Genomic DNA, 24,435 nt, shown 5'->3' on the forward strand with positions numbered 1-24,435 from the left:
CTATCTTACTGAACACACAAGCCCCTACTAATTGGTCCATCAAGTCATCTATCCTAGGCAAAGGGTACCTATTCTTAATCGTTACCTTATTCAACTGACGATAATCTACACATAGCCTCATAGTCCCATCCTTCTTCTTAACTAACAACACCGGTGCTCCCCAGGGTGACACACTAGGCCTCACAAACTGTTTCTCTAAGAGTTCCTCTAACTGTTTCTTAAGCTCACTCAACTCTACAAGAGATATCCTATAAGGTGCTATGAATATGGGTCCAGTACCGGGCACTAGGTCTATCGAGAACTCGACCTCTCTCTCAGGTGGTAATCTTGACACCTCCTCAAACACCTCTGGAAACTCTCTCACCAATGGTATATCACTCACAGGGGTTTTGGTCTCAACACTCATACTAGCTAAGATCATGTATACATGTGCATCCTTCCTTAAAGATGCCTCAACTTGGTTAGCAGACAAAAACATATCACCTTCACTCACACCAGACTCAGGAAAGACAATAGATTTCTCAAAACAATTTAATAAGACATGATTGGAAGATAACCAGTCCATACCAAGAATAACATCAATCTGACTCAAAGGTAAAACAACTAAGTCAATAAGAAATTGTCTATCAGAAATTAAGACAGAACATTGCAAACACACATCAGAAGTTAAAACTGACTCACTAGCAGGTGTATTCACAATCAAGTCAAATTTCAAGGAAGACACAAGCAAGGCAAGTTTTTCAACACAGACACGAGAAATAAATGAATGGGTCGCACCTGAATCATACAATACAACCAACGAAACTTGACTTATGAAACACATACCTTGAATGAGATCATCAGACTGTGCGGCATCAGCACCACTAAGAGCAAACACTCTCCCTGTGGTCTTTGGTCGTCCGTTCTGGTTATTCAGACTTCCACTCATCTTCTCCCTCCTCGGATGTGGGCAACTGGTACTGAGGTGGCCCTTACCCCGGCAGTTGAAACAAGTCACATCACTATCTGGGCACTCACAAGTAAAATGACCCATCCTACCACACTTAGCACACCGGATTGGCGTAGCAAGTGTAACAGGAGCACCATCACCTCCTCCACCAGCAGGCTGAGACACTCTGTTAACTGACTGAGAACTCCCACCAGCTAGGTGATGTCCTCCACTGGTCCTTTGTCCCCTAGAATGGTTTCCATATTTCCCGGGAGGGGCAAAATATGGCTTAGCACGACTATGAGTCACAGGCTTCTTCTCTTTCCCATGACTAGCATTGGCATTCCTGTAAAAAGCATCCTTCTACCGCTGATCTTCATCAAAGATTCTACACATGTTGGTCAACTGTGCAAAGTTGTGAATACCGTGATAATTTACCATCATCTTTACTTCTGGTCGTAGGCCATTGACAAATTTCACGCATTTGGACCTCTCCCTAGCTTCCCCCTGATAATGAGGAAAATACCTTACAAGGTTCTCAAACTTCACTGCATACTCTGCCACCGTCATACTTCCTTGTTTAAGCTCAAGGAACTCCATCTCCTTTCTATTCTTCACATCTTCTGGAAAATACTTCTCCAGAAAAGTCTGTCTAAAGGTCCCCCATGGAACAACAGCACCACCTGCTCCCTCCAAATGTGGGCGAGTGTTCTCCCACCAATACTCTGCCTCATCTGCTAGCATGTGAGTAGCAAACAACACTGTCTGATGGTCCTGACATTCCATCACCCGGAAGATCTTCTCAATCTCCCTCAGCCAAGCCTCAACACCCTCAGGATCATAACCCCCTTTGAAGGTAGGTGGGTTGTTCCTCTGAAAGCGATCTAAACCATGGTACATAGTTGCTCCTCCACCGCATCCCTGATTAGCCATAACTTGCGCCAAGTTGTTCAAGGCCTCGGTAAGGAGTCGTTCTCGTTCATTTCTCCCCGTCATTACTCCCTATGTCACGCAAGTAACAAAACTTTGAAAAGAAAAAAAAAATATATCAACACAATAGAGTACACTTCTAATCAAACAAAACAAACACAACGCATCAGAGTACACAAGGAAACACAGAAAGCTCATAACACACATGGCCGAAAGGTTCAACCTGGCTCTGATACCACTAAATGTGACACCCTCTACCCTCACAAATAACAAATACAAGGAAATAAAATCATGCAGAATTTATTTTTTTTTATTTTAAACATATTGACTTTAAATTGATTTCAAAAGATAAAGGGTTCACATTCACTTAATGAAAACATAGTAGAAATTGTTCGAATAAAAACAACAAAGTTATTCCGGCTCAAAACAAGGTCGTCCATACTGAATGAATAAAAAAAACTAAAATAGAAAACATAACTCAACTATATTGTTTACGAAAAATATAGCATGCGAAGTAATTCCTATGCCCCAATGTCACACTTATCAAAGCATGTCTCTATCACATATTAAGTCTCTCCGGCTCTAACATGGAATTCATCATATGATGGCTCACCTGAACAAATGGCAATCAGTCCAAACACAAACACACACCAGGAATGAGTTATCACATTCATATATAATAAAATATTAGAGCATGTAAAACATATAATACTTACAACTGAATTTATATAATTAACACCATTTCACAAAATCACACATATTATGCACATCCATTTAAGTTCATCCACTCCAGAAAATAACATCAAACCACAATTATTAACCCAATGAAAGTCAAACACATGCGTTATGCAACAAATACTCTAGACTCAAACCTACATGCAATGTGGTACCATTTTTCAGTAAAAAACCTCGTCGGGCGCCTAGGAGTACATGACAGGACATGCCTCACAATGGGTAAGTCAGGTCACTCTCACTAAGTGAAATCATGGGGAGACCAGTCAGGGTCACGCTGTTTTGCGAGAATGCTCCAACCATGTGGGATCGGCACAGGCTTATAGGAGTGTGACACCCTCTACCCCGACTTATAAATAAATAAAATATATAAAAAATATCGGTAACCAAATTCACACGGGTAAAAGGTTCACATTCACTTCATTATTATCAATTAAAACTTATTAAAAATATATTCAACTCGAAACAAGGCCGTCAAAATTTACAAAAATATTTTGTTAAATCAGTGAGATAAAATAAAATAGACTAACATTATGCAATTAATATAAAACTTATGCCTCACTGTCACATCCTATCAGAACATTGTGTCCCGACGTCCTTCAGCACAAGGTTCCTTTAAGCACTTCACCTAGCCATCTGTTCCCCCGAACACAAGGTTCACGATCATCACAGAATCCAAACACAAACAACAAACCAGGAGTGATTTATCACATTCCTAACTACTAGAGAGAAACAAAACAACATATAGTAGCCAAATACAATTTACTTAGCATATCTCACATTATTTCATCACTTTGTCTTTCAAAATTCACTTTTCAATCATCAATTACACCTTTCAATCATCAATCACAATACACAAGAATCACACACTCCGATTAAGACATAATAACACATCAATTTCATAATGAACAATTAGCAAACACATGAGACAGTTATGCTAAGACTCAAGCCTATATGCAATGTGGTACCATGTTAGTGAAAAACCACCCTGGGGCGCTTAGGAGTACATAACAAGACACACCACACAATGAGTTTGTCAGGTCACTCTCACTAAGTAAGATCATAGGGAGACCAGTCAGGGTCACGATGTTTTGCGAGAATGCTCCAACCATATGGGATCAGCATAGGCTTAAAGGAGCACTCAAACCCGATGACCCCCAAGGCCTACACTCCGAAGAGTCCGTCAGGGCCTCTCCCTCCTGATTCAGGTCCAACCCCTAAAATCATTTTAGCACATAGACACTGCTTGTGAATTATACAATACCCACGACCTCACACTCGTGTTTTAAACACGTACAACATATTGCGCTACAATTTAACACCGGTTCCTAAATAGGAAACCTACATTTTCTCTTTAACACTGTGCATTTACACTTTTCTCAAGATAACACTGGTCAGGTTATTGTACAATTCACAACTTACAACACAAATAATGTCACATCAAGAGTGAATCACACACTTATTCACAACCAAAACTCATTCACAATTTCACATCTCATAATGTCACAATCCACCATCACATGTTTTCACGTATCTCACAATTCAACACTTGTTCTACTTTACACTTTTACTCAATCTCAATAACAATATTATAATCTCAAGGCAACATATTATTCCACAATTGATCACATATTTCATTTATAAGCACTGCTCATGAATTATACAATACTCACGACCTCACACTCGTGTTTCAAACACGTTTAACACATTGCGCTACAATTTAACACTGGTTCCTGAATAGGAAACCTACACTTTCTCTTAAACATTGCGCATAAATGTTTTTCTCAAGATAACACTGGTCGGATTATTGTATAATTCATAGCTCACAATATAATTATTGTTACATCAAGTGTCAAACACACACATTTATCCACAATCAAATATCATGCCCATAATTTAACATCTCATAATATCACATCAACCATCTCATTTTTACATGCATCTCGCAAATTGACACATTCAACTTTGTACTACTCAATCTTCACAATAATATTATAATACCATTATAATAACTTATTTCACCTTATAACTCATATACGCATCACACAATAATAATATTTGCATGCTACATAACATATATATGTAAATGTATATAGTAAATTAAACTACATTGTTTTTAATCAAAGGATTTCTATAACAATTTAATATTACATCAAAAGAAATTATCACTAGGCATTAACCTTACCATTTTCTTTAATTTATTATTATAGTATTACAATAATTATATACACATAACATGTTGATCATCGTCGTAGAAAAATTAGAACAAGATAATAATTTGTATAAAATAAGTCATTGAATAATATTATTTAAAATATAATTTACGTGAATAAAAAGAGTTTAACTTTTCTAAGGGGTTCACACTCAACACAAGAACACATCAATCTCACAACCATTTCTCATTGGGACATCAACTAATTCATCAAACAAATATAATTCACTGTAATAATTATAAAGATAAAATGAAAATTACAAAAACACTCCAAAACTCATTCCAATTGATATCTCTAAGGATCCCTACACATGTTCTTATTAATCCCCAATTGTGAATAACTCATCCCTTACCTTTAAGCGGGCTCACGTGTCTTCAGCCAGCGATAGCAGCATCTCTAGAGGTTCCCTGAGATTCTTCCAATTTTTTTCCTCTAACTGCTGCTCCGATAGAGTTTCCAAACGTCAAAGAGACAGAGAAGGGATTGAAGCCTCCACTTGTACTGTCTTCATGCGATTTATTTTTCTCCCTCCAAAAATATTATCTCATAAATCTCAACGGTGAAAGCGTGCGAAATTAAATTTTGAACAACATATCCAAATTTCATGAAAATCCAACGGTTAACTAAACCGAGATCATAGTTTTACCGAAATAGGTCTGGGTTTCTGCGGGAAAGGAAAATGCTACAATGCGAGAGGTATTTCTCTTTGCTCAGACATATTATCGAAATTCCCAACGGTGAGAATTCTCGGAATTGGGTTGCGAACGTGATTCTCAAATTTCACAATGATCCAACGGTGAATGAGTCCGAGATCGTCATTTTTCTGAGACAGGTTAGGTGGCCTACAGGAAAAAGAGAGGGTGTTGGGAGAAGAGAGAAAAACGAAATTGTGAGGCAGAGAAGGCTAAGGCTGAGGAGTTAGTCTGAAAACTGACCTAGCATGTTGCTATTTATAGTTAGGGGCATTTACGACCTATTATTTACTCTATTTATTTATTTATTATTTATTATTTTATAAAAACAAATTTTATTTTATTTTCTATCAAACAAACAAATAAAATACCCTTTTTATTTTCTCTCAAATCATTATTTTAATTAATAATTATATCTCCTTATTTATTTATTTATAAAATCTCATCATTTTTTTTTTAAATTCTATTTATTTATAAATAACAATCATTTTTTATCTAATTTACGAAAATTGGGATGTTATAAGGAGCACTTATACCGGATGACCCCCAAGGCATCCACTCTGAAGAGTCCGTCAGCGTCTCTCCCTCCTGATTCAATGCGCCTCAAGTGATTAACTCGTCGGGTTCCCACAGTGGATCCCATCACAACTCATCGCGCATTAACTCGTCGCCCTTAAAAAGTCTTACAGTTGTGTGATTACATAATTCATGGTTCACAACTCAAAACATACAACATCTCAAGAGTCATGTAATTCACAATCCATTACGTATCAAATGATTATCACTTACAGATCATCTCTATCACATTTTCATAATAAAATAATTTATCGCATCTCATGCACCCTACACATATTATTCAATAGTAACATTTACTTGACATAACAAAATACAAATTAAATTGAAATATATTAATTCAACAAAATAAAATAAAATAAAAACTTTTACAACAATTAATTTATAAAGTAACAAAAATAATCACTCTAAAACAATAATTTCTATAACAACCTTATTTTATTTATTCTTACTGTTATTAGTATTGTTATTATTATCTTTATACATCATAGTGAAAATGCATACTTGGGATATACTAAGACAAAAATAAATAAAATACCAAATCTTTTTTTTTTGTTATACTTCCAATATTTCTTAATGCTCAAAATATATTAATTCGATAAAATAAAATAATTATTATCACACAATAAATATATATATATATATATATATATATATATATATATATATATATATATATATATATATATATATATATATATATATATATATATATATATATATATATATAATTGAGAAAGCAAAAGTATTTAAAACATGTTGTACAAATATTTGATTATTAATATATAACATTTGCAATTATTTAAACGTGAAATATAAGTAACAATGTTTAAAACGTAACTACTATTTAATTATTAATTTTGAAACATATGTAACAATAACTATTTTCAATTATTAACGTATATAACAGGAAAAAAAATTTCACAACAATATTTAATTTGTTTTTGAAAAACAAATAATTTCTATAATCTTATTTTATTTATATAAAACTGAAAAGCAAGGATATGGACCACAAGCACGTATACAATGAGTCAACTAAATTGGTTTGATATATTATTTTTTTTCTTTGTAACTCACAAGCATATACAACTTCCAGAATCTAGTATGAATATAAATATAAATAAAAGCAAGAACTACGCGTATCAGTATTGCCGGTGCTGCACTCACAATTATAATATTTTCAATGATCAATCATATTAAACATATATTATTGCACCTTGAAAAGAATATTTTTTTTTCAGCTACCATCCATTTACCAATTAAATATGCAGGATCATTAACAAATTAAACACATATATTACACCTTCAAGGGAAGCATCTAAGTATCAGCATTTTTTTACAAATTCACTCCAAGAAAACCATTAACCTCAATAGAATATTTTGTTGTTTTTTTTTTCATGAAAAACATAAAAGATAACATCAAGGAACCCTAGGTTTATTATTAAAATTAATCCACTCCACACAACTCAAATTGGAGCCCCACTTCCAGTTATATACATATGATTGCTATTATTATATAATTCAATTTTAAATCAAACTTTGCAATGGGCAAACAATTCACATGAAACTAAAACTTGCAGCATATGTAAATAAATTAATCTTTGCACAAATGAATTTAAATCACAATGACAAACAAAAATTTAGGAAAAACAGAGTTTAAACTAAAAAGAAACAACCCAAAATAACCCAAAATTGATCCTCTAGGGATCCCTATACATGTTTATTCTAATCCCCAAGCGTGAGTAACTCATCCCTTACCTCGACGTAGTCCCTCAATCATTCTCCGTTAACAATTGTGGCGTTTTTGGTGCTCTCCAGAGCTCCTCCTCCGGTTACTCTGTTAGAGTTCTTGTGCGTCAAAAGAAGAAAAAGGGACAAAAGTGTTTTGTAAAAGCTGCTCTAGGTTAACATTTGGTTTATATAGTGGAAATTTATGACCTAATTATTTTTTTTTTACTTATTTATTTATTTATTTATTAACTTATTACTGTATTATTTATTTATTAAAAGTTACGGCTGTTACACAAACCAACAACAAAACGCCATCCATCAAGAGCCCAACAATAGATGTGACAACCATTTTCATCATCAAATGTAAAAAGTTCTGAAGTAGAACAATTGGCTGCATTCCACAAGTACACTGAGTTTTCAAGGGCAATTGCAAGAACATTGTCGCTTCCCCAGTCCAGTAAATTGAGATAATAGTCATTCAAAATATCAGAAGCATCCAAAGTCTTCTTACGAGTCTAATGCTAAACAACAACAAAAATTAGCACAAAATTTTAAAATAATGGTTTGCCACATAAACCCTATCATTTAAGGTTTAAACAACTCAAATTGAAACCTAGTTTTGAAAATGAGATTCTTGGTTATTAAGGGAGAATAAAATTAAATAAATTGATGAAATATTAATGAGACCTGAGGAATATATCGAAGAGGATTGGCGAGTTTATTGTCCCATTGGTAGGGAAGAGAGATTTGATGAGGGATTAAGTCGACCAAAGCAAGTGACTTGTTCTTGAAGGCAAAGATTCTGGACCGATTAATGTTCAAGCATTCTGCAAGTTGCTTCTTGTAAGCGTCTCTAGATGGGGACCTCTCAACTGGGTTTTCCTTATTCCTCTCAGTAAGCATATAGTGAGCATCAAAATTCATTGCCGGTCGATTTGGAATGAATATTTCCAATTGATGGTGTTCTCCGTGATAAAAACAAAAACAAACGAACAAACACAAGAATCAAATACTTGTTTTCACAATCTAGGGGCGAAGACATAAATTGTCAAGTTCTAGACCAGTTCTCCATAATTGGAAACTTAATTTCGAACTATTAAGGTGAGTTTATTTGAACTTAAAAAAATAATTTTAAAATAATTATTTTTTAAAAAAAGTAGATATGATTTATTTATTAAAATAAATAATTCTTTTAAGTAAAAGTTATAACATCCCATTTTTCGTAAGCTAATTTAAAAATAATTGTTATTTATAAATAAATAGAATTTTAGAAAAATAATGAGATTTTATAAATAAATAAATAAGGAGATATAATTATTAATTAAAATAATGGTTTGAGAGAAAATAAAAAGGGTATTTTAGTTATCTATTTGATAGAGAATAAAATAGAGTTTGTTTTTATAAAATAATAAATAAATAAATAGAGTAAACCTAGCTATAAATAACGATGTTAGGCCAGTTTTGAGACTGACGATGCCTCATCTTTCCCTCATTTTCGTTTTTCTCTCTCTTCTCCTCCCAAAACCTTTTCTTTTTTCTACAGGCCACCAAACCTATCTCAGAAAAATGACGATCTCAGACTCAGTCATCGTTGGATCGTCATGAAATTTAAATATCAGGTTCGCAACCCAATTCCGAGCATTCTCACCGTTGGGAATTTCGATATCATGTCTGAGCTGAGAGAAATACTCTTCGCATCGTAGCCTTTTCCTTTCCCGCAGAAACCCATAGCTGTCTTGGTAAAACTATGATCCCGGTTTCGTTAACCGTTGTATTGTCGTGAAATTTTGATATGTTGTTCGTGATCCAATTTGGCACACCTCCATCGTTGGGATTTTCAGAACAATGTCTACGGAGGGAGAAATATGCATCGCAGGAAGACAGTACAAATGGAGGCTTCAATCACTCCTGAATCTCTCTAATGTTTGGAAACCCTATCAGAGCAATCAGAGAAAAAAATTGAAGAATCTCAGGAAATTGCTAGAGATGCCGCTATCGCTGTTGGAAGACACGTGAGTCCGCTTAGAGGTAAGGGATGAGTTATTCACAATTGGGGATTAGTGAGAACATGTGTAGGGATCCTTAGAGTATCAATTGAAATGAGTTTTTGGGTGTTTCCGTCATTTTTTATTCTATCCTTATAATTATAATTATGAATTATATATTTTTAACAAACCAATTGTTGTGAAATTGATATGCTATTGTGTCGAGTGTGAACCCTATAAATCGAACATTTTTCTAATTAGCATGAATTGATGAAATAAAGTAAGGAGAAATTTAGAGTGAGATATTAATTTTATAATTTCTCTTTTCATGCTTTTTAGGTTTTTTTATATAGTTTAAAATTAATATCATAATTGAAATTGACCAAAGTGTTCATATAATTATTTAAAATTTGTGCATTGAAAATTTACTTTGAAATTCGTGATCTGATATGATGTATGCTAGTTTATATATATAGAATTAGTTATATATTTATTTATATTAATATTTCATGTAAATAATATTGTAGAGTTGTTATAGTATGATTCCAAAAATTATTTAAGTGTTGGAGTTTGAGAATATTATGGTTAGATTTGATGAACATGTGTATGTTGTACCTTATAAATATTATAAAGAATGGTATGAGATGTTAAATTGTGGGTGTGATATTTGGTTGTGAATAAGTGGATGTGTTTAACACTTGATGTTACAATAATGGTATTGTGAACTATGAATTATATAATAACCCTACCAGTATTTATGCACAGTGTTAAAGAGAAAGTGTAGGTTCCTAGTTATGAATCAGTGTTAAATTGTAGCGCAATATGTTAAACGTGTTTGAAACATGAGTGTGAGGTCGTGGTATTGTGTAATTCATGAGCAGTGTTTATAAATGAAATATGTGATGAATTGTGAAATAACATGTTGCTTTGAGATTATAATATTGTTATTGAGATTGAGTATAAGTGTAAAGTTAAACATGTGTTAATTTGTGAGATACATGTAAACATGTGATGGTGGATTGTGACACTATGAGATGTGAAATTGTGAATGAGTTTTGGTTGTGGATAAGTTTGTAGTTAACACTTGATGTGACATTACTTGTGTTGTAAGCTATGAATTGTACAATAACCCGACCAATGTTATCTTGAGAAAAACGTTGATGCACAATGTTGAAGAGAAAGTGTAGGTTTCCTATTTAGGAACCAGTGTTAAATCGTAGCGTAATTGTGTTGAACGTGTTTAAAACATGAGTGTGAGGTCGTGGGTATTGTATAATTCATGAACAGTGTCTGCATACAAAATTATTTTAGGGGTTGGACCTAAATCAGGAGGGAGAGGCCCTGACGGACTCTTCGGAGTGTAGGCCTTGGGGGTCACCAGGTTTGAGTGCTCCTTTAAGCCTATGCTGATCCCATATGGTTGGAGCATTCTCGTAAAACATCGTGACCCTAACTGGTCTCCCTATGATCTTACTTAGTGAGAGTGACCTGACAAACCCATTGTGTGGTGTGTCTTGTTATGTACTCCTAAGCGCTCCAGGGTGGTTTTTCACTGACATGGTACCACATTGCATATAGGTTTGAGTCTTAGCATAACTGTTGCAAACGCTTGCTAATTGTTTATTATGAAATTGATGTGTTATTATGTCTTGATCGGAGTGTGTGATTCTGGTGTAATGTGATTGATGATTGAAAAGTGTAATTGATAATTGAAAGGTGAATTTTGAACGACAACGTAGTGGAATTATGTGAGTTATATTTAAGTAAGTTTTATTTTGTTTATATGATATGTATATCTAGTTGTCTGGCTTCTCTATTAGTTAGGAATGTGATAACTCACTCCCTATGTGTTGTTTGTGTTTGGATCCTGTGATGATCTTGAACTTTGTGTTCGGGGGAGCAGATGACTAGGTGAAGTGCTTTAAGGAACCTTATGCTGAAGGACATCGGGACACAATGCTCTGATAGAATGTGACAGTGGGGCATAAGTTTTTATATTAATTGCATGATGTTAGTCTATTTTATTTTATCTTACTGATTTAACAAAATATTTTTTATAAATTTTGACAGCCTTATTTTGAGCCGAATATGTTTTAATAAGTTTTAATTGATAATACTAAAGTGAATGTGAACTTTTTACCCGTATGAATTTGGTTACCGATATTTTTATATATTTTATTTATTTATATATATGTCGGGGTAGAAGGTGTCACAGAAGTAGTTTAGACAATCACACTAAAAATATAAAGTTACTTATTTTATTAAAATAAGTGTTTGGTTCAACAAATAAGCTTAAAAACCTCAAGTTACATTTGAACCCTAACCGATAAGTTTACAAAACAAAAAAGGTTAACTAAGTTTTTAGTCTCTAAATTTTTCAAAATTTGATTTTTAGTCTCTAAACTATTGTTTGATTGGTAAAAGTTTTTCAATTTTTTTTCATTAATGTTTTTAGTCCCTAAACTATTGTTAGACTAGTCAAGGTTCCTAAACTATTAGAAATTTCAATTTTTAGTCCTCAACAAAAGTTTGGACCTGTTATTTTTATTAATTTAATGAGATTTTAAGGACTAAAAATAGAATTTTTTAAAAGTTTAGAGACTAAAAACCTTAATGAAAAAAGTTGAGAAACCTTGACTAGTCAAACAAAAATTTAGAGACTAAAAACCTTAATTAATGAAAAAAAGTTGAAAAACTTAGTCATTTAAACAAAAGTTTAAGGACTAAAAATTGAATTTTAAAACAATTTAGAGACAAAACTTAATGAACAAAAACAAATCATAAAAGTTGTATTATAGAGAAAAAGATTTTGCAACAATTTTCTTTGGTTGCAAGTTATTTTTTTATTTTTAAATATAATTTTTAAAATAAAATATGTTTGACAGAAATAGAATTGAAATGATTTTTAACTCATTTTTAAATTATTTTTACATTTTTTTAAAATAAAAAAAAGATTTGTAAATTAATAAGTGAGTTGAAACTTATAAACTAGTTAATTTTTACAAAAAAAAATATTACCTAAATATTCACTTATAGACATATTTCAGAAGGTTTTCATTAACTATTCGGCTTAATCAACTAAAATAGATCTCATTAATTATTATATTTAATTTAATTTCTTCTGGTAAGGATATGATATAATTATTTTTTTAATATGAATTTGATATAAAAAATTATAGTATATATTTATAGAATACAGATTTCTCAATTTTTCTGGCTATCTTTTGTTTATGTATGTAAACGAAATAAAACATAAGTTCTTCTTTTATATATATATATATATATATATATATATATATATATATATATATATATATATATATATATATATATATATATATATATATATATATATATATATATATATATATATATTCCTTTATTGTATTATTTTTATAACTCTTTTTAACATATTTAAATTTATTTAAGAATATTAAATACAATGTAACTGAATTTTTATTTAATGTATTTCATTAATGTAAAGACAAATATTTTATAGATTTTAATTAATAATATAAAATATATTAAAAATACATAAAAAGTATACTTATATTATTTCTTGTTTAAAAAAATTTGACTATTCTTCAGTGTTGTTGATCATGTGTTTCTAATAAAAATATATCAGTTGCTAATTGTATGTTTTTTTATTATGATGACATTGGTATCAAGTTGTCCCATCGAAAATAGTCACATATCTTATTGGAGAATATGAGGGCACACAAAATAGGTATTTTCTTTTTTCATAGTCAATAAGGGACTTTGAGGGCATATAAAGTAAGTATTTTCTTCTTAACACAATTTATTCCATACACATATAAGAGTCAATCAAGACCCCTCACAACCACTTGGAATACAAACTACTACTACTTATGTCAATTTTATTGGTACATGTTTTATTTCATTTACATTAACAAAAATAAGAAAAATTTAATTTTTTTATAAATATTTAACATATCTTCATCATATCAAAATTTTATTAAGAAAATTAATCCTATCATGTCTTTTTTTTGTTAGAAGGAACCAACTTAAATCTAATAAATGATAAGTGTTTCTTTGAGTAAATAGTCAAATTCATCTTGAAAAGTATGATGTCATGACAAATGGTAAAAGATGAAAAATATAAATTTAGTCTTCGAATGTGTAATAAATTAATTTTGCCAATAAATTTATGAGATCATTTTATTATTAAATTGTAATGTTCAAGATTGACAATAAATTATATTTTTCAAAAATCAATATTAAGTTATAATGTTTAGGAATTAATTTGTCATTAAATTATTGAAAAGACTAATTTGTCCTATTTTTTGCATTTTTGATGATTAAATTTAAATTTTTCATCTTTCAAGCTTAGATTTGTGGGTGGCTCACTCTCATGATAAATTTGACTATTTATCCTATTTTTATATTTATTTCACCGATTATAAATTTTCTATAAGGATTAGAGGTTTGACTTTTAGCCACTCAAGAATTTTTCCCCTATCATGTTTCATTCTACCAAATCAACATAGATTAAGTCGTTTAAATTAATTGATTTTTTTTTCTTAGGGTTTTAAGATTATGCAGTTTCCCTCGGAGTAATGATCCATTCCATTGTTTGATTCACGAACGCATCTGTAATACTACAATTGCGCAACTGTTAGTTTCTTTTACTATTGCTTCAATTGATTTGCTATTTTCAATTTTGTGATATTTGGTCCTTGAGGTGCACATTGGCTAAGAATTAATTGAGTTCTGGCCTCTCGTGTTGTTTCTAGATTGAGATTTTTGGTGTGATGAAAAGAAAAGGCAAAACAGAAAAAAAGTTTCTGTTGAAAAGAGGAGAAAAATGAAGAAGGCAAAAACAGTTGATGCTGAGACAGATAGTAAATTGAATATTCAAGGTAAACATGTTTCCATAGCTCACACCCTTTATTATATGTATGTTTTAAAGAGAAGTTAAAGGAGAAACCAGAAACCAATTCAAATTGGAAGAATATAAATATAAAAGTTTAGTTAGAAGACAAAAGCCAAAGAATTGTGTTGATTTAGGGTCTATTTGGATAAACTTTTCCAAAAATACTTGTAGGAGAAGAACAACATAAGAAAAAAAAAAAAAAGTTTCTCCATAAACTAAAATTAGCTTATGCATAAAATAAAAATGAACTTTTAAAGAAGTTAATCTAAGAGAGTTTTTACGAATTCACTTATGCATAGGCTAATTTTAGTTTACAGAAAAATTTATTTCGTTTTTTCTTATTTACTTCTCCGTGTTTTTGGAGAAGTTTATCTAAACAGACCCTTAGAAAAGAAGACTGGTGCAATGATGGTTGTCGGCTTGGGGGCACTGTATGAACAAGATATATTGTTGTCAATAAGCTTAGAAGTGTATATTTCTTTAATAATGTTTTGGTAAAATATGTTGTACTGAGGATATTGATCTTTCGTTTTTCTCCCATTTTATCAGATGGAGTAGTGAATGACACCATCCTTCTGAAGCTAAAGAGATCCAAGTCTTTAAGGAGCATCTGCATCGAGCTGCTGATATTGGAGCTGCAATTAAACCTTATATTAAAAGCCTTTTCTTGTATGTAGGTCAATGAAAACTAAGAAAAAGAGGATAAAGGAAGAGAGTTTTGGGAAGGAGGTTCAAAAGTCACCAAAAAAGGAGGGGGCCATGATCACAATTGAGACTTATATTATTTCTTCTGGAAATGAGGACTGCTTAAAAGGAATGAAAAGTATGACTAGTGAAATCGAGAGGATTATTTTTACATTGTGCATCTGAAATTATTTTATTCGATTATTGCATACAGACGGGTTGATGAGCTTATTTTGCAATGTTCCTATATATGTTGGGCTATTTACATCCTGTAGCAAGTTTGATTGAGATACATCTTTTTTTTATGCACTATCCTATTGTCATTTAATTGACATCTTGTAAATTTCTGACTGGGGCTACTTAAATTACGGAGTGGATCATGGAATATCATGTAAGTGGATTATGGTTGAAGGTGTTGCAGGATCAAATTGATGACTTCATAACTGCTTAAAAACTTCGTACCCCATTGCCCAGAGACTCTTCGCTATGCGAAGGTATGGGGGAGGGATGTTGTACGCAGCCTTACCCTTGCATATGCAAAGAGGCTGTTTCCGGATTCGAACCCATGACCAACAGGTCACCAAGGCACAACTTTACCGCTGCACCATGACTTCATAACTGCTTATGAAGAAAAATTAGAAGAGGTAAATGTTGTGACTCTCTTGCATTTATACCTGTGACCTGAATTGTGACTCAAGTGTACTTCCTTTATTTTCCTGTCTACACTATTAGTATATTAACTTTATTTTCCTGACAATATTTAGTCATTGCTATGAAATTTGACCACATTCTGTAGAATTCCTGCTAAATGGAAGTGGTGCTATGTCTGAAATAGAGTTGTGTGTGGGGATCATATCTTGGTTTGGATTTTGGTCATAATTGAATGTTCATTGTTATCATATTTAATTGGAGATGTCAATCCAATATCAGTTTCTAGGCTTTAAAAAAATAACTGATAGAAATTCTCATCATTCCCTAAGGAGAACTTAGGAATCCGAGATTCCAAGTTATAATGGTCTTAGTTTTAGTGTTGCCCCTTGTGGTGTGTCATGTCTTTGGTTGAGCTGGCTTTTGTGTATTGGAGGATGGTATCTAGGTTTTGAAAGTATCTTTAGATATGCAGGGCCATTCCATTTTGTATTGTATGGGGTATCTTGCTTGAGAGGAATAGATATACTACTCATAGCCACTAAAGCGTAAGACTTGTACAATACCAAAGGTTGATTTTTGTATTGTTTGTTCTTGCCTACTATTTTGATCTTCTTTCTCTGTTGGGTTATGTTTCCAGTTTGGGTTGCTTTTCTTGGCTAGGCTGTGTAACTCTGTATATTTCACATATTCATGCATGTATGTGCATCAGGAAAGAAGAGAGTAATCCTCAAATGCCATTAAAGAAAATAACCTATTGGCCATTTTTTCAAAAAGATCACTTCGAGCACTGCCAGCACTTTCACTATCGACTTCACTAGTGGGACCATCATGAGTGAAATCAATGATAACTTCAATAATTCAATTCATTCTTTTGGGATAGTCTAAAGCCCAAAAACAAGTTTTGAAGTTTGATACCATTATTCTGTTCCAATTTCCAAATATTTACCTAATGGAATTTTGGAATACAATTCCTTCTATACAAAAACCAATATTTTGATTCCCCTTCCTTGAATCTCACTGAAGCCTAAACTTGCTTATATTTTGTTGAGTTATATTATTCTGTTTTGGGGATCGTGAAACACTCCAAGGTTAAATTTATCATCTCAATGATCCAACATGTATTTTTCATTATTTATAGTTTAATCTAAAATTCTTATGATTGATGCAGGAAAAAGAGAGAGAAGCCTGTGCTGCAGAAGGGGGTTGGTTGGACTGTTGTATTACACCATAAGGGTAGAAAGAAAACTAGGGACTCTGAAAGTGGAATCGCTGTTGTGTCGGTTGCCCAAGCTCCTGTGGAAAATAAAATGGCCAAAAAGAAGCATAAAGGAGTTGGACTAGATTTTTATGTTCAAATAAAAGAAGTCCAGAGAAATGGTATGACCACCTTTTTTTATGATGTTTGGCCATCTTTTTATCCTGAAAATTGTAGTGTTAAAGCAATTAGTCAATAATCAAATGTATAACTAACAGGGTGGAAATGGATCCTCTCATGAGAAGAAAGAAAGAGCCAGACACAAAGGTATGTTTGGCCCCATGGTGAGGGTCTTCGTGTCTATTTCTCTTCCCATGACACGATCATGTGAAAAAATCCTGAGAGGATTCATTCCAAATGTTGGTATATGCAGAAGCTAATGTTATATTTTATTTTATTTTTTATCTGGTTGTATCTTTAATTTGCACTTTGTTGGCTTTCTCCAAGAATATTTCTTATTTGATATCTATGTACATATTTTCCTTTCTGACGAGTTTCTCTTTTAATTCAAAAAAAAATAAAAATCATAAGGCTTTTTTTGTTCTATTCTTATATGCATGTATGTTTTTGACTTTCCCTTCATTCAGCTGTATATGTCTAGGTTTAACCATTTTATTGTCTGCTACGTTTGTTTGGCTGAATAATTTAATGTTTTAAGCCAATTTTGTTAGTAAAGTGCATATCTTTTACCTGGCCTTGCTAGCAAATGTTGTTGTCAGTAATGTTGGTTGTAACCACTTATGGTATGATTTTCTGTTAAGTTCTCGTGCTCATGAGTTATGGTGCAAAGCTCCTTCGCCATTGTAACATTTTGTTCCCTATCTTGTTTCTTATTCTAAAGGATATTGTAATTTCTGACACTATTTATATAAATGGATTTCATTTGAAATTTATATTGTTCTCTGTCAGTGATCAACCAGAGATAAACCACTTCTGCTTTGGTTGCAGAAATCATGACCCTGCAGTGCAAATTTGAGGAGGACAAAAGGCGGCTGCAGCAGCTGAGAGCTGCCAGGAAATTTAGACCATATTAAAACAGTTTCCAGCATGGTAGGTACAAACACTTTTTTTTTAATCATAGGATACATGGCCACAAAACTTTAGCAGATTTACTCTTGGCACTCCAATTTTGGTCTAATGTAGTTGACCATTTATTGTAGCTTATAGTTATTGTATTTTAAGTTAAAGAAAGTCCAAAGCAAAAAAATACTGCTACATTGTGACCTCATTTTGGTATGTTTGCCAAGATTATATAGCATCTTTGAGGCTTCAGGCCGAAAAAAGGAACTAGTTTTAATATGTAATTATAATAATTTGAAAAAAAATATATTTATATTTAATTAAATAGGTCAGCCTATTAGATTAAAAAAACTTTTTGAATGACATAAAATAATATTCTTAATTAAATAGGCTTATATAAAAGCCTTAACTTACTTTATTTTTCAAAAGAGCATGACCTGCCCTGACCAATGTAGTTAGGCTAGGTGACCTAACCTATTTTCACGCCTTATTATAAAAAAAAGAGATTTGAGACTTAGCTATGAGGTTGACTTGTAATTTCAGCCAGTCTTGATATTTAATGGGCTCAAGGTTAAACAATTGATAAGGTCCTTTATATACAATTATTAAAATATGTAAATATAAAAAATAGATGTGATTATATTTTTGGGTAAAATATGTTTTTAATTTCTATATTTTGGTTGAATCTTGTTTTCAGTTTACGAACTTGTATATTGTGCAATTTTTTTCCTAAACTTTATAAAAAAATAATGTTTTTAGTCTCTGGACTTACTGTCCAATTTCTACATGTTTTTTTTTGTACGGTTGTGAGGAAGGATTAAGAACATGTTTTTTGATAAATTTCAGGGACCGAATTGTTAATATGAAAGTCTAGGGGACTAAAAATAAGATTGTATTAAGACTAAAAACATATTTTATTCAATATTTTTTCTTATATTTTTTATCCCTTTGTAGTTTTGGGGCCTTGCATGGACTAAGCCCGAAGCCCTAGTGATTTTTCTCTCTCTCACCCTTTGAGTTGTCAATCTTAAATGTGGGAATATATTATATTTTTAATGTTTTCAAAAAAAATTATTCTCATGAGAAAGTAAAAGTCTTTTTTCTTTCTAAGAATTATGATTCTTGGAATTTATGGTTCTCATAAATCATGATTTTCAAACATTATTTTTTTTTATCAAATGCACCTTAGCGGCAGGTCAACTACTAAGGCTTTCCTTTGTTATATGGTAAATAGAAGTAAATAAATATAATGTTGTAAAAACAATATGAAATAATATAGAAAATTGAATAATATCCAAAACATACTATTTTATTTCTCTGGCAAAGTTTTAGTGTAACATAAAGAAATGCAATAAGACATGCAATATCTCATAATACTTGCGTGACTTAGAAATTAAGCAAACACAAGACATTGATATCTCATAATACTTGCATGACTTGGAAATTAAGCATGCATAAGACATGCCTAATAATTATAAATAAGTGATAATATAGTTGATTGGGGTGGTGACTTACAAATTTATTATCTCTCTTATGTATTATTTTATCTGTGTGAAGAAAATTGAATAATATAAAAAACATACTACTTTATTTCTATGTCAAAGTTTTGTAAAGCAAGTGCAATAACATGATATCTCATAATATGCATAACTTAGAAATTAAGCATAAGAGACACACCTATTAATTATAAATATATTTGATTGGGATGGTGACTTCTATATTTAGTATTTTTCATATATCTATTTATCTCTATGTAATTTATATATTAAGTATCTATCTATATGTTAGAATTAAAGTTGAGTTTTTAGATGTGAAGAATTCATTAATATTTTGTATGATGTGATTTTTTTAAAATTATTTAACACTATTTTTTTAACCTTTAATGTTATAGTATAATTTTTACTTATTTTGTTGTTGTTAAATATTTATCCTTAATTATGCTTAGTTTTATATTTAAAAGCTTAAAGTACATAAAATAACACTCCAAACCCAAGAAAAAAAGTTTTGTTTAGTAATATAATGTTAAAACGAATATAAAAACATATAATAAGGTTGAATAATAATCGAAACATAATATGTACCTTTTTAGGAAAACTAAACATAATATCTTGTTTCGATAAAAAAAGTTTTAATTGCATGAAATGCAGCAAGAGATAATATATCAGATAATTGCATGAGCATACTAAAGTTATACTTGGTTAATCTAATTTCAAAAGATTGGAAAAAGTTTGCTACCAAAGAACCTTAACCTAATTGTTACAGCAACCGAAGAACAAAAGCAAGAGAAAGTCATCTTCTTTCCCATTGGGAGAGAATATTATGTGTCACTGTTTCTCACCCTTTGTCAATATGTCTACTTAGGACATGTTATGGACCACTTAAGATACCACTAGAAATCAGAAAACAAAACAGAGAAGCACGTTACTGGGTGAGGGGGAAGCAGTGGATGAGCGGTTTTTGCAGGGAAAAAAATTTCGAGCACTCCCAAAATCTAGACCCAAATGATTGCGAATAAAATTGTGTCTAATTGTTTCTGTTCTAGGGTGAAAATGAGATCAACTACTTAAATGGGATCAACTACTTATGATATAATATAATATAATTATCAAATAAATAAATCAAAATATAGGTCTGTGACCTACTATAAAAGTAATATGGGATCCTTTTATATGACCGTGTTGATAATGTCCATTTCATCTCATTGTTTTGAACTAAACTATACTTAATTAAGTATACTAACACACAAATTAAATGAAAGGGAGGGGTACTAATGAGAAAGGTGATTTTGAAAATATTATAAATTTAGGACCAATTCTACAATTGTGAGAATTTTAAGTTAAAAACACAAAATAAAATGAGTTGACACTACCCTGAGTAAATCAAACCTTCGTTTTAAAACATTTGATCCTCACATTAAATGAAAGAGAGGGGTACTAATGAGAAGGGTGATTTTGAAAATATTATAAATTTAGGACCAATCCTACAATTATGATCATTTTTTCCTCCTCTGAATGTTTTTTAGATGGTAAAAGTATTTTAGTTTTGCAATACCCACAAACATTTGATCCTCATATTAAATGATTTTCTTCTTCTTTTGCTACCTGCACATAATGGAGCTGACTAATACAAAATTTTAAGACTATTAGAAAGATTAAATGGTTTACAACCGATAGGTGATGAACAATCTTCATCTATCCTTGAACTATCGTTCTATCCCGTTCAAGTCATGGGAATCTAGAGGAGTGAATCTATACAAGTGCATTTAAGTAACCAAATCTAAATGATGGAAGAATTTTAGAAGATATAGGAAGTTAAAACAAACAATCTAACAAAAAAAAATCGAAGTTATTAGTTCTTAACACCAACAACACAAGAAAAGCATAAACCAATGCATGTCAAGTTAAACAATTAATCTCACCTCTTAATGCATAAGAAAAGATGTTGTATACTCTTGATGATAAATAAATATAAAAATTTCTTTTACAATACATCTTGAAAGCTAATTATTAGCTAGAAAGATAGACAAAAATTAGTGAACAAAACAAATTGTTTGTCAGCAAGATCTAACTCAGTTGGTTGAACAAGGTGTATTAGTTGTTGTAAACACGTGACACTTTCTATCTTAAATGGACTGAAGTACAGGCTGAACAAAAAGAAAAAGATAAATGACTAAAATAAACCTTTTAAAACATAAAGGACCAAACTAAACAAAAAAAATAAGATGAAGGATCAAATTGAACTTTTCAAAAGTTAAAGGATCAAACTATACAAAAAAATAAGATAAATGACCAAATAGGTCATTTAGCCAAAAAAAAAAAAACTTTAATCTTAGGTTTAGCTTTCTATTCCACTTTTTTTTTTTAATTTCCTCAATTCATAATTCCTTGTCACTAAATTTCATTCATTTTTCCTTTGGTAGTGGAACTCACAAGATTCACATGGACCAAATTTAACATAGGAGTTGATATGTGGAATTCATTTTATGTGAAATTTGATCCACATGAATCTTGTGAGTTCACATACAAAAAAAATGACTATGGTGAAAATTTTGTAAAAAGAAATTGTGAATTGAGAAAATTAAAAAGAAAAATAGAATAGAAAGATTCAAAATGCTTTGAGAATTTTTATCAATGTAATTTAAGACTATAATTTTATTTTGTAAATAAAAATGAGCTAATGTGGTGTAGCAACCATACTTCAAATTTTATGACGACGACACATTATAATCATAGATAAATTTTTAAAGCACCAAACATGGGACATCAATTAGTTCGTCAAACACAATCATTTCGCAATTAAAAGCAAGAGAACAAAATTGAATTTCATATAAAAGCCCAAAATTACCCAAAATTAATCCTTTAGGGATCCCTACACATGGTCATTCTAATCTCCAAGCATGAGTAACTCATCTCTTACCTCTAAGAAGGTTCACGTGTATAATCTAACAGTGATAGCAACATCTCTAGCGGTTCCCTAAGATTCCTCAAGCTTTTCCTCTGGTTGCTCTGTTAGGGTTTTCAAGCGTTAGAGAGAAGGAGAAGGATTGGAACCTCAATTTCACAGTCTCTGTGCGAGCGGAATATCTCTCTCTATATATATTATTTTGCAAATCCCAACATTGGGAATGGACGAAAATGATTTTCAAAGGCAATGTTCAAATGTCAAAACAATCCAACGGTTAACGAATCTGAGATCATAGTTTTACTAGGATAGGTTTGGATGTATGCGGGAAAAGAAAGGATTTTAGGAGAAGAAGGGAGAAAGAATTTGGGAGGAAGAGAGAGCAAAGAAAGTACGTAGGTTTATAAAAACTACTTTGACATTAAAATGACTATTTACATGCCTGAGTACTTTGAGTTTATCATTTACCCTATTTTTCTTTATTTTATAATTTTATAAAAAGAAACTCTATTTTATTCTTTTATTAAATAAATAACCAATTAAAACATCTCTTTATTTTCTAAAATATTATTTTACTCTATTTATTTTTTAATACTAAGAAACCCTTATTTTAATTAACAATTTTTTTTTCTATCCTTTATTTAATTTCTAAAAACTCTATTAATTTATGGTCCACGTGACTAATCATTAAAACTCAATTTCAACCCAATAATATCTCACCTCAAATTATTTAATTAATTCAATTAATTATAAAAACTCAAAATACATACTTAATAAATATCAATATATGTTTATTTACCAAAAACCGGGGTGTTACATCATACAAAATATTATCTATTAAATAAAAAATTGTTAATAATACACAATTGTTAAAAAAAAAAAACTTACGTTTTTAAAAGAATATAAGACAAATGACTAGGTTAAGACAATCAAAGCATAATCCCAATCCATTTTCAAATTATATTTAGTCTAATTTCAAAAATTCAAAATTATCAAAATCAACTTTGAATTAATTAGGTCTAGTTAGTGAAACAAGACGAGTCATACAAACACATTCAAAAATGTATATACTAATAGATCAATATCCAACAAAGTCCAATAGTCCATAGCACTAAGAGCAAACTTAACAACAAATCCATTTGGGATGGTTGTGAGTTTTTGGTTTTTATTTTCAAATGCAATTTTCAAAATAAAACATTTTTGACAAAAATGGAGTTGAACTAGTTTTTAAATCATTTTTGAAACACTTTTACACTCATTTTCAAAATCAAGAAACAAAGAATTGTGAATTTGGTTTTTAATTTAAAGAACACGCATTTTCAACATTTGACAATGACACTTTGCTAGCACCACCATCATTGTCACTGCCACTACCATCGTCACCACCACAAATACAACCTTTGTCATCACCATCACCACACCACCGTCACCACCACCATTATTGTCATTGCCATAATTGACAACCACCAACACTGCTGCCACTGTCACCACAACTACCACCACCGTCATTGACATGTCGCCACCAACATCATTATCACCACTGACATTGCTACCACCATCACCATCATGTTCACCACCACCACTGCCAACAATACCACCTCCATTACCGCCACCTCAAGCACTCCACCACCCTCGCCATCACCACCATCGCCACCGGCATTGCTACCACCACTATCACCGTCGTGGCCACCACCACCACCACTAATACCACCTTCATCACCATCACCACTAATTGTCACCACCAAC

At 31.5% G+C, this 24,435-nt stretch overlaps 1 protein-coding gene and 1 long non-coding RNA gene across 2 annotated transcripts; one reads left to right on the plus strand and one right to left on the minus strand.

The window, feature by feature from the left end:
• Window positions 1-8,071: 8,071 nt before the first annotated feature.
• Window positions 8,072-8,723, minus strand: LOC100812884 (cell division cycle 20.2, cofactor of APC complex-like). The gene is made up of 2 exons (XM_006605079.1): window positions 8,487-8,723; window positions 8,072-8,314 (listed from the first exon to the last, which is right to left on the minus strand). Exons 1-2 carry the CDS (start codon window positions 8,721-8,723, stop codon window positions 8,072-8,074), a joined length of 480 nt encoding a protein of 159 aa, XP_006605142.1.
• Window positions 8,724-14,230: 5,507 nt separating this feature from the next.
• LOC102670169 (uncharacterized) lies at window positions 14,231-18,496 on the plus strand. Its single transcript, XR_419899.4, has 5 exons — window positions 14,231-14,419; window positions 14,539-14,664; window positions 15,228-16,006; window positions 17,182-17,390; window positions 18,217-18,496. It is a non-coding gene; the product is annotated as an uncharacterized lncRNA (long non-coding RNA).
• The last annotated feature ends 5,939 nt before the right edge of the window (window positions 18,497-24,435 follow it).

Source organism: Glycine max, chromosome 19 (genome assembly GCF_000004515.6).
Source record: "Glycine max cultivar Williams 82 chromosome 19, Glycine_max_v4.0, whole genome shotgun sequence".
In the NCBI taxonomy this organism is placed as follows: Eukaryota; Viridiplantae; Streptophyta; class Magnoliopsida; order Fabales; family Fabaceae; genus Glycine; species Glycine max.